This window comes from Pieris napi, chromosome 20 (genome assembly GCF_905475465.1).
Source record: "Pieris napi chromosome 20, ilPieNapi1.2, whole genome shotgun sequence".
Lineage (NCBI taxonomy): Eukaryota > Metazoa > Arthropoda > Insecta > Lepidoptera > Pieridae > Pieris > Pieris napi.
Genome location: NC_062253.1, coordinates 7,030,588 through 7,046,934, shown reverse-complemented (window position 1 = coordinate 7,046,934; position 16,347 = coordinate 7,030,588). Strand labels below are relative to the sequence as shown.

Sequence of the window (16,347 nt, the reverse complement as noted above, 5' to 3'; positions counted from 1 at the left end):
TTCAAGAAATTATTTTTTTTTATTGTGAAGGATTGTTAAGAGAACAACTAAACACTAATAAACATACAATAAATCTCCTTTTTGAAGTTGGTTAAAAAGAACATATAAAACTATCCCAAAATAAATAGGAAAAACATAAATCAATATGAAAAATATACATGACTTTAAATTTCAGTTAACTACATTTCGAAGACTTTTTGAAGAATTGATCACTTCATGATTTGGCCAATCCTTCAAATGCTAACATTTAATGATATTTCGGTCAACCTTTGACCAAAACCTTACATTGTAATATATATAAAAATAAATTAGGTCACCGTTTTAACTAAAGTCAAATTGTCTCTTATCATTATATCGTAAACCAAATTTGACAGAAGGAGACGAAAGAGTACTTAAGTTAAAAGAGTGAAATTACTGAATTAGTTTTAATAAATAGTAGAAGTAATTCGACGTAAACTGTTTTATAGAAAAGGGGCCACGGGCAGGTGACTCAGCTGATATATAGGTGATACCGCCGCCCATGACACACTGCCAGAAAACTCGCATGTGCGTTGCCGCCCTCTTAAGAAGTGGGTAGCTGGTTCTAGTTAGTCGTGGCAAAAAGTGCCTTAAAAACGCTTGACAAAATTAAGTTTATAATGTTTGACAAAATCATATTCTGAAGTACATGTCTAAATGAGTGATTGACCTACATCATATAGCAATCACTTCTGCGATTCGGCCACAAAAAATAATACTCGTCAATGAGAAAATAGAACTTTTTAATTCCTACCCATCATTTCAATTATTCACAGAAATATAGTTTTTTTTTTTTTCATATAGGTATTAAGACAATTACTAAATTACTATTATTTCATGGCTTTTTGTATAAATTGTTAGATTTAATTTTATGTGGTTCATCAACGCTACCAAAAACTTTTAAGACGTACAACTTAGAAGCAAAACTGAAAACTATCACAACGCCATCTGTTAAATACATAAAGAAACTTCTTAATTTCGTTGTAGCTTGCGACTCCTGTAATTTTTCCCGAACTATCACGAGATGGCGCTAATGACAAAACAGTATTGCCAACATAAAAACGGTTATTTATCACTGCAGCAATAGACTACAAAATTTACACCGAGGCACACTTTGTAACAATTTTGAGGTAGGTACAAAAGGTAACTCTGAGTTAGAGGCAAGTTAAGTTAACATTAGTATCACAGTTATCTATATGGTATTAAGGATCTGACTCTTCGGCCTTTGCCGGGGAATCCTCTGGCATAAGGTGGCTTTGCATTCGTCGTGACGTAGTACACACCGCGTGCTCTGCAAACATTTCAAATGTACAGTTCTCGGATAGGTCACAGGCCACTGAAGTCTGGATTTCAGTATCTGTTTCTTGATACTTGGCCAATACTGATCATCACATTACATATACAAAAACTATGTTTTCCTAAAATCACGTTTCAGGCTGATCACCTATTAAGAAAAAAAGTCACAAAATATCAAAGACCAATAATTATAGTACTCGTAGCTTTGGTTTGTTTTTATCATTAATTTTAATTAATATAATTGTGTCTGTAACGGGTTTTTTCTTTATAGGGATTGTATTTCGTTGCTAATTGGAATGAAAAAAAAAATTTTTCAACCAACATTTGTATTGTGATTCAATATATAATATATTACCATTGCAAACAAACATTTTACTTAAGTTTTGTTAAGAGTTTTAACTCAGAATTAAGACAGCTCAAAGTCTGACTCCCGTAGGGCTTTGACATATGGAAGTACCGTAAGCCTCGATTCTGAATATACTGATATGAATACTTCATTTTTGAGTAATAACGTAAACTTACTTATGCGTAACATGTTCACCCATCAGTACATACTCAGTGTCTTTGGGCTCGCACCAGCCTATGAGGTAGGAAAAAAGACTGGGACATGGTCCAGCCCAGAAACCAGTACGGCTGTTTATTGACTCTATGAAGTACGGCGTTACTTTAGTATGGTCACATGATAAGGTTTCTGTAAACAATTATTAATATGATTAGTTAAAACAATAAAGAATCATTGAATTTGAGCAATAAATTATAATGACTTTGGCACACTCTATATCTAGGTCTTTGAGCTATTAGGCCACGTACGCCATCTATGGCATATTCCTTGTGACAGCATTCGAATTGGCGCATGCGCGGTATGGTCCTGGGTTTTTGCCATTCCATTCATATACGTATATATTGTATTTTACATCTTCATATATTTTTTATTTTTTGTGAAGAAAGTTTAATGTGGCTCATCAATATTAAATACTTTTTATGAAGTACAAGTTAAGGCCGATTTACATTATCTTAGTGTTTAGGAGAGTGCTTTAGGATAGTACTTTAGTTGAAACATGTAAACGCTACTTGCTTTAGTAAACGCTACTTTCTTTAGTACGGTTCTACTTGACTTTCAAGTTGAATCAAAATAGAATCGCTTTTTATTTTTGTTTCAAGTGATACCCCTCCCGCGCCCGCGCACCCCCCGAGATCTTCCCTTGTTGTGTGTAAACACGTAATTTAGTCAAATCTTTAGGAGAGTGCATAAGTGCCGTGAAACGCGTGCGTGTTTTTTGATTCTTAAAGATGGCTAAATGGTCGGAAGATACAACTATCAAATTTGTGTCTGAATATGTTGTTCACGAATGTTTGTGGAACGTTAAAAACAATTTATACAAAAACAAACCGGCTAGGCATTCGGCATACACTGTCTTAAAAAAAGCTATTTTTAGCGTTCACTCGCAACGCGCTAAAGCACTAAAGAACTTCTTGCTCTTGACTTCTACGTTTATAAATACAATCACGAGATGGCGCTAAACTTTAATAGCATGCCTTTAGTATTTAGAACTATACTTTTACGTCAAAGACTATCACAAGGTAGCGCTGAACTAAAAGGGAAATTCCGCGAAGTGGCTTAGGGTTATATTCAAAAACTATGACTCCCGTATGACAAAATCAGATAAACTTTTACGTACGGGGATCTTAGCGCTAAATTTCGTTTCTACATCTTACCCTTGTTATTCTAAGATGCATAGATAACTAGGATATTAGTAATAATAATACATACGAAAAATAGTATCATGAGCACAGCCAGGTTGGCTGGACCCTCCGTTGACATAAAAGTCGGCATGTCCATTCGGACCCCATTGACCAAGAATGCCGGCACCAGTGTGAAAAATATCTACAAATTCTGCGTCAGTATAATCTAAATCTCGCGAACGATTATTTCCCATGTAGAAAAATATTGTTGGGTCTAAACCTGAAAATAGATCATAAGATAATAATAAACACTTCACAAAAATATTAGTTTTTTAAAAAAGTTTAGAAAACTATAGCTAGGACATTACTATAAACTAACAGTATTAAGTTTATATATTATATATATAAAATAACAACCTTTAAACTTAACTTATATTGAAATTAATGTAAATTTCTAGATTTGCTTTTATTGTTGATTTAACTGTATTCAGTATTCTGTTATATTGTTTCTCACTTACATACTCTAACAAATTGTTATTATATGTATCATAATATGTTGTAAATAAACTGATTAATATTATTTACTTTATAAATAAATATACCTGTAATCCTTCCTAGTTTTCCTTCTGTTATGTGGTTAGCTACAAGGCCTAGAATATGGGCACCAACACTGTATCCTATAGTATGAATTCTCTCCGGAGGAATTCCTTTGCTTGGGTGGTACTGCACATATTCTACTAACTGTGCAATACAGAGACTTGCAAACCGCGGAGCCCATTCTATCTAGAAAGATTTCATTATCATATTTTAAAAACAAATAAGTACATCAAATTAATAGTTTCAACAACTACATTTTTTAATCATGATATTGATGAAAAATTGTGTCCGTAGGTGGTCTCACCATTTTCATAAAGTCTTTCAACATAATAAAATTACTAAATATCTGCTTTTATAGTAAACAACGACTACATGTATTATGTATACGTTTCGAATAGCTATTGTATGTTAAAGAGTTTTATTATATTCATTGTCGTGTTTAGTTACACGCACAAAAAATAATAAAAATACATTAAGAATTCGCGACTTTAAATTTTTGAGACTTATTGGAAGAATATTTGTTTAATAAAAGTCTTACCTTTTAATTAGCATTAAGCATGGCCTACTAAGTAAATACTACGTATTGTCAATCCGAATAAAATCTAATTAATAACACCTAATTAATTTGTAAAATTAAACGCTGTGAAATAAACGATATGACCGTGACATCGGCTAGCATAAATGGAGCGGAGGAAACTCATTCAATACAAATTATTATTTATTATATCTCTGTCCTCGCTCAACAGTCAACTAGCTATCTCTAAACTCTTAGTATGTTATTAAATGAAGGCTTCTAGTACAAACATAAATCTTCTAATCTAAACAAATGAACACAATACCTACATAAAATATAAATAAAAAAATAACAATATATGCGTGGTCCATAGACAAGATTCTCTATAGATTATCCATAGAGAATGAAAGAGTTGTTAGAAAACTTTAAAAAATATAATTGCTATGAAACTGGCATAAAGTTGAAGCTTTTGCCATAATATTAAATATATATATATATATATATAATTGCTTAAATTGTGTAAAAGAGTAAAGATGCAATTAGAATCATAATTTAATTACGTTATAAAAATGTGCCACATTGTAATTATTATTCAAATATTACATATATTGGTCCCACGAGATTATATACGTAAGGCAAAGCGGTATGGTAACGCTCTAATATTTCCATAAAGTATTTCTATGAACAATCTTAGTTTTCCGCGCAACTACCATTTCAAACGCTAAATATATTACATAAAAATTTGTCAACACGAACTATCATTTTCATACAAATTTAGTTTTCGACTTTCTACATACATTACTGTTAAGGCATCTTGACTAAGCTGAGGGGAGCTTTCAAATTTTCAATACACCGCCAAAGTCACGTTAGATTTTTTAGAGGCAGAGATAATAATAAATAATTAAAATAGTGTCTTAATGTTCTAGATTATGGAAAATACTCATTAAGTGTCGCATTGAAAAAATGTGTGGGAAATCTTCATAATATAAAAATGTCCTAATTCACATATACTTCTTAATATAGTTAATTAATATGTATATTAAATTAAAATAATATAGCTTTCGGTTTTTGTACGCACCTGACCAAGACAAGGCTCCTTAACCAAAGTCCCGTAGTCAACAATAAATATATTATAATTCCCTCTTTTGAAATATGCGTTTCTCATGTCAGTGCTCGGTGATAAATTCCTGCCTCCACCAAATCCATGGACTACAATTTTCGTCGGATGTTTAGGATTGAATTTAGAATATTTTAACGAGTCGTTATCGAGAGTGTTGATCAGTTCGCCTTTTTCCTGAGTTGATCTGAAAATAGTTTCTCAAAATATTTAATCACCATAAAGTTCTAAACGTGGCAATATTAACCATATATATTTTATTATATTCGTTGGCCTATTTCATGTGATATTTGCTGACAATAATGTTGACTTGTTTGTGATATTCAACAATAATATCGAACAAGGCAGAATACAAAATACCATCCGTATCACCTTGACGTCCGTCGTTCCACAACTGAGCGTTTTTAAGGCATTTATGCCGCGCACCACCACTATGTGGAACCAGCTGGCCACTGAAGTATTTCAGAACCAATTTGACTTAAGGTCCTTCAAGAAAAGAGCGTACCAATTCTTAAAATACTGGCAACGCACTTGTGAGCCTTCTGGCAGTGTGTGTCCATGGGCGGCGGTATCACTTAACATCAGGTAAGCGTCCTGCGCGTTTGCTTCCTATTACAGTTGCGCCAGTGGAATTAGTAAGTTTTTACAATAAGGAAAATGTGGACAGACAAAAATTGGTTTGTGTGTTATCCTGAGACTGATGACATTTGCTCATGAGTAACACCTAAGACATAATATTATGGCTTTTTAAAGTTGTATAATATGCTATATAGATGATATTTTTTTGTAAGCACTTTTGGGCACCTGGTGTGCGCAATACTAATTAAATTTTGTCTAACTTATGGTACTTGAGTGGTTTAGTCGATTCATTAACGCTACGACCTAATTAACACGGGTGAAACCAGGTATAACTACTTGTAAATAAAAGCTTTTGTCAAATTGGAAAATAACATGAATTACCAAACTGTATCACGTTCATAGATAAATCTGTCTTAGGGTCTGTTTCACAATTTACGGATAAGTTCTACATAAGTTCCAAATTAGCTTTTTATTAGTTATTGGTAGGATAAACACTATTGTTGCGTTTCATGACTGTCAGATAGCGCTATTCGTCACATAAAGTCCATCATAAGTTATGAGTCTGATGAATGTCAAATAGCACAATTTATCTTCCAAATAATTGATGTGTTGCATAGCTATTTGGTACTTTATTAGACCCTTAATCTATTGTATATATATTTATTAAAATAAAAACAATAAACACTTCTTACAACCAGCCCTGTCTTCCAAACTTCGCAAATATATACAGTGTATTGCAGAACAGAGGTTAAGTGACGAAATCATACGCGAAATTGTGTTTACGCTACGTTGAATATGTGTTTTAATATACGAAAAAAATAGAAAATACCTGGTATATAAGAAAAACTGCATTCTCGGGTGGGGACATCTATACGGTGGAGGGATACAGGAAGTTGTATTGAAGACATCGCGAGCGGTTTGAGGCTTCTCACGTTCGTCGCCTATAAGGTTCTCCCGCTGTGTTTTCGATACTGTAAAAGATATTTCACGTTAACACAATATGTTTGTTTAAATATGAATATTATTCATATAAAAATCCACTTGTCAATACAATAATTTATTTTAGTTACAAATATATGATATGGTTACAGTTTATTATTAAATAAACAAATTGCATTGTTGCATTTAATACTAACGCTAGTCTCCAAGACACTTGGATATTCCTGTGTTATCAACAGTGCCGGATTAAGCCAGCGCGGGGCCTGTAGCAAATTCTGCCTATGGGCCCTTGGTTTGCTATAGGTTTCTAAGTTAAGGGTATTTAATAAAACAAAACTGTTTCAAATAAACTTTTCTGGGTTTAATATGGGCAAATTTAGAGATAACACTATCAATATCGACTTTTTCAAGCAAATCATTTTCTATATTGAACAAAGTGAGATGATTAAGACGTTCTTGGCCCATCGAGTTCCTTAATTCATTTTTAATACCATTTAATATTGAAAAAAAAAACGCTCGCCACTAAATTAATACTTTTTTTATTACGGTCAGACAAGCGTTGGAGCGCGGGGCCCCTAAATTCGCGGGGCCCGTAGCATTTGCTACTCTTGCTATATGGCTAATCCGGCACTGGTTATCAACTGACACCAAAGCGAGCCAAATTGCCTAATTTACTATAAATATGTAATTAAAATGAATATATTAACTGTTTAAATTATTTTTATTCAAAATAATAATATTATACATCTATGCTACATTTAAATCTTTAAGGTCAAATAACGCAGATAAATAAAAATCACCTGCCATTTAGACATTTTTTGCTCTTCAGCGAAGGTTAAGGTAATTTTTTACTTCGAATAACTTGACTTTATCTGACCGGTATCAAAATTTTGACAAGTTGTTTGATAAAACCGTGACAAAAACGAACCGCAGATTAATTTACATAAATTTTAAATTCATAACTAACGCAAGTATTATCTGTATATATTATATAAATTTGTTTACATCTGTTTCTGAATTACCTCTCATGATAAATAACAAAAAATAAATGTTTACTTAAAAAAAAAATCAATGACCTGACGTCTGACATTTTACCAACATTTCTGACATATTTCACAGATTAGCGTAATAAAATATTATTGATAGTTATTTTTATTGAACTAAAAAAAAACTAAGTTAACACGTGTGTACGTGTTACTTAACTTGAATTTATATAATTATTACTAGCTGACCGGGAAACGTTGTTTTGCCATGTATATTATTTCCAGGAAACATTTTTTTAGTTCAATAAAAATAACTATCAATAATAATAAATAGGGGTGATCGTAGAGGGATGAAAATTTGGGGTTGTATATATTTTTATACCCTGTGTCAAAAAAAATGAAAACAAAAAAAAAACTAAAAAAAGTTATGGGGTGGACACCCTTATCACTTATCACTTAGGGGGTTGAAAGATAAATAGTAGCCGATTCTGAAACTTACTGAATATGCATAAAAAAATTCATAAGAATCGGTTGAGCCGTTTCGGAGGAGTATAGGAACGAACATTATGACACGAGAATTTTATTTATTAATTATCATTACTCTAAATGATGTAATAATGTTTATTGTCTTGATTATTTAGTTTCAATGTCACGAGATTGGTAAATGGTAATTGTCTATGCCACGGACAAAAAATATATGTTTTACATACAATTAATATTCAGTTAAGGAGGGTTTTTAAGTAGAACGTTCGATAGGTTGTTTAAAAACTGGTTTTGTTACAAAATGTGCAAGGTCCAAAGTGATATGTATAGCTTTGTATATATTTAGCATAGTGTTTCGAAACTTATTACTATACAATGTTTTGTTAATATTTATTGCTTTTTTAAATATAATATTGAAATTAATTATTATGATAAATTAATAAATTAATTATCTCTGGGAACTAGGTCTCACTTTATTAAGGAACTATTAATATGGTTTACAAAAAAAAACAAAAAAAAACATGGCGATTAAAAAGAGTTGCGGAGAGTTTATTGCCAGTTCTTCTCTTCCGTTCTGCGCCCTTGATTTGAGAACTGGCAGTAAATGTAAAATTAGAAGCATTAATATATATTTCTTTAATGACGAATCACAAGTGTACATTGTGTTACCTACGTGAATAAATGATTTTTGAATTTGAATTTGAATTTGAACGTTCTAGGTTCAGTTTCAGGTAAAACAATAATTGTTGATAGGTCTTTAGAATAATAAAGGGAACATACGCAAAAATGTCTGTCCCATGTGTAGGAATAACATACAAGTATCTCTGGTAAATACTGTTGTTCGATTCCCGGAAGCGCAAATTTGTGATTTGCTCTTTGCACTTGTTCTATGTTACTCCCAATAACTCGACTTTGATACAGAGTTTATCTACCACATGTTCTCCACAAATATTCAAAATGAAATGAAATGAAAAAAAATGGAATGAAATGTACTTCACATCGAAGTTGGGTACAAATGCTGAATATTGTAACTAGATTGAATGGATTTTTTTTCCCTTAGAGTATGCTAAAATTTCAAGAGATGTTTTTTAAAATTAAACACAAACCTATGTATGTGAGAAAACAAAGGTGATAATTGCTCCTTAGCAATTCCTTTGTTTGAGCCCCTTGGGTAGTAATTTCAAAATTCAATTGCCCTATTACGTATATTTTACCTTTATGATAACAATATTAGACGTGACAAAACAGAAATTATGTAACATTGAATCATAACATTTAATACAAAGCAGGACCAATTGACAAAGACCTCTGGTAAATAAGATTGTCTTTGTCCAAAGGGCTCAAGCGTTTTGGCCGGGATTTTCCTCCGCAAGGCAATGCCACTTTCACCTGTTAATAGAAACACTTTCCACATTTAGGAATAAAATTATTTTATTTCATATTTTATTTTTCAAATAGTCTATATTTGCATAATGGCAAGGTGTTTTAAATTTTCTACGCTTTCCCTTTGAAGCTGAGAAGATTATTTTAGTAATTTTATTTTAAACTTATCAAAGTTGCTTAAGCTGAGTTTCATCATCGGACGTCAACGCATAATACAAAATGCCATCCGTATCACCTAGACTTGCGTCGTTCCACAACCTTTACGTTAACAACTTCGTTTCTTAAGGCAGTTTTTGCCGCGCACGACCACTATGTGGAACCAGCTGCCCACTGAAGTATTTCCGAACCAATTCGACTTAGGGTCCTTCAAGAAAAGAGCGTACCAATTTTTAAAAGGCTGGCAACGCACTTGCAAGCCTTCTGGCAATGGGAGTGTCCATAGGGTATCACTTAACATTAGGTGAGCCTCCTACTACTTACTCTATTAATTCATATAAAGATGGCGAAAGTAGTATTATTATTATAATCTATTTACAGGATCATTTATTTAAATAAAGACTTGTGTCCTTAAAACACACACGTCCCTCTACACTGGAATATGGTAAGTTAAAGACTGTGACCAATTACAGTGTAACCTCTTTATAACGAATTTCAAGGGACCGAGCACTCTTTCGTTATAGAGAATTTTCGTTATAAGGAACGAAGAGAAAAAAAAATCAAATTAAACCATTTACCATAATTTCTAGGACACTCAGTTCCGCTTGTAAAATCTCTACTTTGTTTTTCCAAATTGTAGCAACAGTAGATGGACCTAAACGCATTCCAACATCACTTTTTTTCTCCCTTTTCTATCTTCTTCGTTAACATATAACGCTTTTCATTTACTGGCCATCTTGACAGTTTCAAAGTTTGTTTACGACCGATAATACACGATAGGTGACGATGCGTTTAGTAACTGAGACCAAAATTTGCTTCATTGTAATCTAAGAATAATGGCACACGTGTTATACATAATGGTGAGTAAATACAAAATCAATTTTTAGAAGTATGTTTACACAATCTTTTGTATCGTAGTGTGAATCGGAACATCTCTTATACGATGTCTCAATACAATGAAATTACTACATAAGATAATGAGAGTAGTTGCAAAAGTAACTTTAATAGAATTTTATAAGAATTTCACTTAATTACATGTATCATTAAACTAACGATTAATTATGCTAAATGCGAACAGTTTACACCGACCACGGTTTTTAACCAATTAACATTATTTCTCTATATTGTGACCAATCCAGCGGAAAAGGGCTGCATACAGCGCTTTAGAAATAGTGACAGCAATATTCTTAAGGGAATTGTTGATAGGCTGAAGTTAAAGTAGCAATGGATGACATTTGTCAAGTAAAAAAAAAAACGTGTTTATTATGGAACATAAGATACAGGTATCACTAATTCCACGTCATTAAATTTGAATCGGTATACATCCCTACTCATCGGCAAAGAAGACATAGGGTGTAGGCCGCAAGAAAAAGCCGGCGTAAAAAAGCTCTCGGTACTCTTTTAAAATAGCAAATCATCAAACAACACTTATTTTAAACAAATGTCGCTAATTAATTGGAAGTAGCCTGTCTAGCAGTAGTCCCAGGCCCTTTTATCAACAAGTTAATCGTAAATTTTATAGTTAGCCTTTTTACACAGCTTTGAGCTTAATTTAATATACACTTTTCAAAACACAAACGAAAAATATGAGTAAAATTGTTACTTCGATCGACTAAGGTTTTTTAAATAAATTGGTCCCTAATGTCAAAACTACTATAAATAACTTAACTTATTATTATGACATTATGTTAATGTTCTTATTAGATGACATTGTAAAAATTTATGATATTTGCATGCCTATTTATATATGGCTGATTGTGCGGATTTTTGTAGTTGATCGATCTAATTGTACCACTATCTTGGCGAATAAACGATTTATTATTATAAAAACAGATTGTGTTAAAAAAAGATTAAATGTCTTAAAAACGTTGTAATAAGCTTAATTGCTGCTATGTTTGACGTGTTCTAAAATCTTTATATATATAATTCTTCTGTGAGTATGTATGTCACTGAACTTCTCTCAAACGACTGGACCGATTTGTGTTGTTGATTGTGATTGTGATTGTGTGTGTTCAAGGGGATCTGGGAATGGTTTAGATTCACAAATCAGCCCGCCAGATGGCGCTGCAGTCGGTACTTTCATACTTTGCTTTACTAATTGCTTGAAATATCATGCAGGACAACGTCTGTCGGGTCCACTAGTCTATTTATATATTTACTCTCTGATGTATTCGTTGGTATGGGTAACTTTCAATGGCGATACCGTCAGCGATCCTGATCTCAACAATGAGTTTTTGGTCCAGACTTCAAGGTTGCGTCAGCGCTATGAATGATGACAGAACTACGAACTTGCGTACAAAAACGGAAGTAACGCTAACTCTGTCGTTACCCCACGACGACACAAGGCAACAACCTCTGTGTTATATACAACCTCTGTTGCATATAATAATTTAAAATGAATCTTGGGTCAATGTCTTGACCTTATCTTACGAAAATTAATACGTATTACTCAATTTATCCTTCACATCTGTAACTATTACAAACTACAGCTGATAACAAAATGCTACAGTAATTATGTATAAGAGTAGTGTTGGCCTAGTGGCTTCAGTGCGACTCTCATCCCTGAGGTCGTAGGTTCGATACCCGGCAGTACACCAATGGACTTTCTTTCAATGTGCGCATTTAACATTCGCTCGAATTGGAAAAACATGGTAAGGAAACTGAAGCCTTAGACCCAAAAAGTCGACGGCGTGTCAGGCACAGGAGGCTGATCACCTACTTGCCTATTAGGTTCACAAATGATCATGAAACAGATACAGCCCTGCGATTCTGTAACTCACTTTTCGAACTCACACAGCGGATTTCGCATCGACGGTCGCTCTCAAATCAGTCATGAAGCAGTCATTTTATGATTTGGCATTCTGAAAAGGTGGAAGCTTGTAGTTTATTGATTATTAGAATGCGTGAGTTACAGAATCGCAGGGCTGAAATCTGAGGCCCAGACCAAAAATTATTTCTAATTATGTAATAGGTTTATTTGATTAATTAATTAACTCAATATATCAAAAAATACGTAAATCGCATAAATTTGTAATTCACGCGTTGTTAATTCTCCTTGACATCTTTTTTGATTTAACTTATGCATTTACGAAACTGATTGATTGACAACGTTGCAAAAGTACCCCCTCCGATAACTTAAGACATACATTAATAGTATGATTAACTCCAAGATTTGTTTACGTTTTGTATTGTTCAGCGGGACAGATTATTTATCGGTCATAAATTCGAACCTTTGAAAAAAAATGCGTGCGTACAAAGTACACATGTAAGTCTACAACTTTAGATTTCCGAGACTTAGAGACTTATTTTACAATTCGTCATTTGAGATTAAATTTTGCATAAAATATAAAATGCCAATATTTCATAAATTCTCTTTACGAAATTTTAATTAAAAAAATAGAATTTCTATAAGGTAATTCGCCCTTCTCACTATCTCTTAATCGGACTCATTCGCTCTCTCCCATTTCTTCGACAAAAACGCTGCACATCTTCGTGACGTTTTCGTAAAAATATTACCTTCATACGCCTAAAGAAGTTTCACTTTAAAAATATGTATATTACGGAATATAAGATACAGGTATCACTTATTCCACGTCATTAAATTTGTATTGGTAGACGTCCCTACTCATCGGCAAAGAAGACAGAGGGTGTAGGCCGAGAGAAAGAGCCGGCGTAATAAACTCTCGGTATGTCCGATTTGACGGTGCAAATAGAAATAGGTGCTATTTCAATAAGACAGCTATTGCCTACTATAATTTAGGTTGCTACTGACTGACTCTGACGATATATTGATAGTCTATTGTTATTGATCCGAATCATAATTATATGGGTATACTCATTATATAGGACTTAGACGCTCGCAATAAGCGGTAAATTTGTCGAATCATGATCAAATAAACGACTTTGTTTGAAGCTGGGAAACAGCTGACTTTAATGGTTTAAAACAGTGATTCCCAAAGTGGTCTATATCGACCCCTAGGGGTCTATGACAACCTGCAAGGGGTCTACGTCAGCGAAAAAAAAATTTGGGGGTCCATGAAATGAAAACGGGTCCACGATAGTGGATCTCAACACATACACTGATAGTACCTATTTACTTACATTATACTATCTTATAATATCAAAACATATAAATTACAAACAAACAGATACAAAATTTTATTTTGAGTAGTTTTAATTTAAATTCAATTAATAAATGTATAAATTAACATGTGTTTTTACTTTAAGTTTTTAACACTAAACTTCACTACAGTTAGAAATTTACAGGAAATCAATATCAGGTAAGTAGGGGGTCTACCCAACACGGAAAAACATAGCAAGGGGTCTACGACACAAAAAAGTTTGGGGAACTCTGGTTTAAAATATGAGCTTATGAATAAAATAAAATCCATACAACAACCGCCACTTTATATAACTCGTGATTCCTCAAATTTACCGAATAAGCACCCAGCGTGTATCATCGTTCTGCGAATATGAGTGTGCATGTCTGCAATGCAATATATTTTAACGGGAGTCGTACTTAGCGCTAAACCTCGTTTCTAAATCTTACCCCAAGATCATAAGCCCCCATAGAACGCCCTTGGCCTAACCGCAAAACAGAGCTATCGCACGCCCACTTGTGTGGTTTACTAAAGTCAATCGATTATAGCACTTTTGATATAGTGGATAGAAATTTCATCGAGGGGGTTATGGAGAACTATCCCAAGTCATAACTGTAAAGAAATATAAGGAACACGGCAAAGTTTAATATGACTAGTTTAAGATTCTAATGTATTTGTAACTACCGTCAAAATATATGTGAATTTGATTTAATAGGTGATACTTGCTAAATGCAGTGCTGACTTGTGGCTAGTGGCTTCAGCGTGTGACTCTCATCCCTAATGTCGCCAGTTCGATCCCTGTCGGCACCAATGGACTTTCTGTCTATATACACAGTTATCGCTCGTACGGATAGGAAAACATTGAAGATTGGGTCAGGCACAGAAGGCTGATCATCTACTTGCCTATTAGAAAAATAAAAGATCACGAAACAAATACAGAAATCTGAGGCCCAGACCTAAACAGGTTGTAGACAAAAATTTCATTGAAATCTATCCAGCCTTTTAGGAGTTTCATTACGAACACATGTTCATGTCATATAAATATATATATATGATCTTTTATAAAGATTTAAACTGACCTCTGACGCAAATTTGCACACTTTTCTATATTTCCGGCATTTAAATGAGGATATTTTCGTTGTTATTGATGGTTCATGGCGTAACTAATAATAATTCATGCCATTTATTGATGACAAATCGTAAACCTGTCAAATGTAACACATTCACTAAAAAGGCGAAAGATGCAACTGCATCTTTATGAACTTGTGTTAAAATCGAAAGTATAAGGATATGTCTCGGCGTGAGAGCGATTACACAACTTGAATGTTGGTCGGCGATAACGTAACCACGTTCGGAAGTAGCGCAGCCACAGACTACTTTAACTAAGAGGCGGCGTTTGTCTATGGCCTATATTCCACAGCCACGATTACAATAGCGTGTAAATTTTTTAAATTACGAATTTTTTAAATTAAGAACAAATCTGCAATAATCATTTTGTAGTAGATTCTGCAATTTAAGGTGATACGGTCCTAAGACTGGCCATTGTTTTTATGAAAAAAAAAAACATCACATCTTAGAAATATTTAAAAAACACACATCTACAGCATTTTTTCCTACAGCTGTGATACTTTTTGACATTCAACACCTTTTGTCTTCAGTCACCGTGACCACGCACGTTGTAAAGCACGCGAAACGTCGGTTAAATTTTAAATTATGTAAAATAATTGTAAATTTATAATACATAAATACATAACTTCAATCCGGTAAATAATTGTTTCCTTTAAATATTTAGAATCTTATTTATTATAACTCTATATATTATAATTATTTTATTATCTACTATTCTTCAAATAGTAGATAATAAAATAGTTACAAATAATTGATAATAGACATTTAAAAAATTAACTGTAATCTCTACAACTCACTACTCTTTGTTATGCGCAGGCGATGCAACGCATCAGCTGATTTGAACCATGACGATGCGTTGATTAATTAGTGCAAATTTGTAACAAGTAAACCTAAACAAACCGAAAAAAACATTTTTTTTTTAAATATTTTAGTGGTATATACTAATTACCCTGCCTAAACAGGAAGTTTATAATAATGCGGAAATCACGTAAACGTCAATACAGGTTATGAGGTTTTTACTGTATGAAGGTTTTATTTTTTAATTTTTTAAAACAGTAATTTCCTTGAAATAAGCAATGCTAATTTAAGCAACAAATTCACGGAAGCAAATTAAATTTCAACCTTGATAAATATAAAAAAGTTAAATAAACTGGATTTAATTATAGTCCCAAATGACTTACCAGAAAATTGCAATGCGGTTATTCCAATCACCAACAACCACTGAGCGTTAGTCACCATTTTTAATTCACATTTATTTCTATAAGGCCATCCAAAATTCTTCAAATAAAATACGTCTGTGTATGGGTTACGATAATTGCTTACGCGTGTATAACGTGCGTGTTCTGTTAGGAAACTGACGGCGAAAGTCTA

At 33.1% G+C, this 16,347-nt stretch overlaps 1 protein-coding gene across 1 annotated transcript; it reads right to left on the bottom strand.

Annotated features, from left to right (window-relative positions):
* Positions 1–402: 402 nt before the first annotated feature.
* LOC125059922 (phospholipase A1 member A) lies at positions 403–16,347 on the bottom strand. Its single transcript, XM_047664621.1, has 7 exons — positions 16,158–16,347; positions 6,634–6,775; positions 5,187–5,412; positions 3,600–3,780; positions 3,086–3,277; positions 1,837–2,005; positions 403–1,309 (listed from the first exon to the last, which is right to left on the bottom strand). The coding sequence occupies exons 1-7, from the start codon at positions 16,213–16,215 to the stop codon at positions 1,207–1,209; spliced, it is 1,071 nt and encodes a 356-aa protein (XP_047520577.1). The 5' UTR covers positions 16,216–16,347; the 3' UTR covers positions 403–1,206.

Bases quoted from the DNA above. Each gene is read 5' to 3' on its own strand.
- LOC125059922 (XM_047664621.1), bottom strand. From the start codon at position 16,215: ATGGTGACTAACGCTCAGTGGTTGTTGGTGATTGGAATAACCGCATTG. The intron at 5,413-6,633 runs GTATTTTCTATT...AACTATTTTCAG, and splicing joins CAGTTTTTCTTATATACCAG to ATCAACTCAGGAAAAAGGCG. The intron at 1,310-1,836 runs GTAAGTTTACGT...AAATGTTTGCAG, and splicing joins GGTGAACATGTTACGCATAA to AGCACGCGGTGTGTACTACG.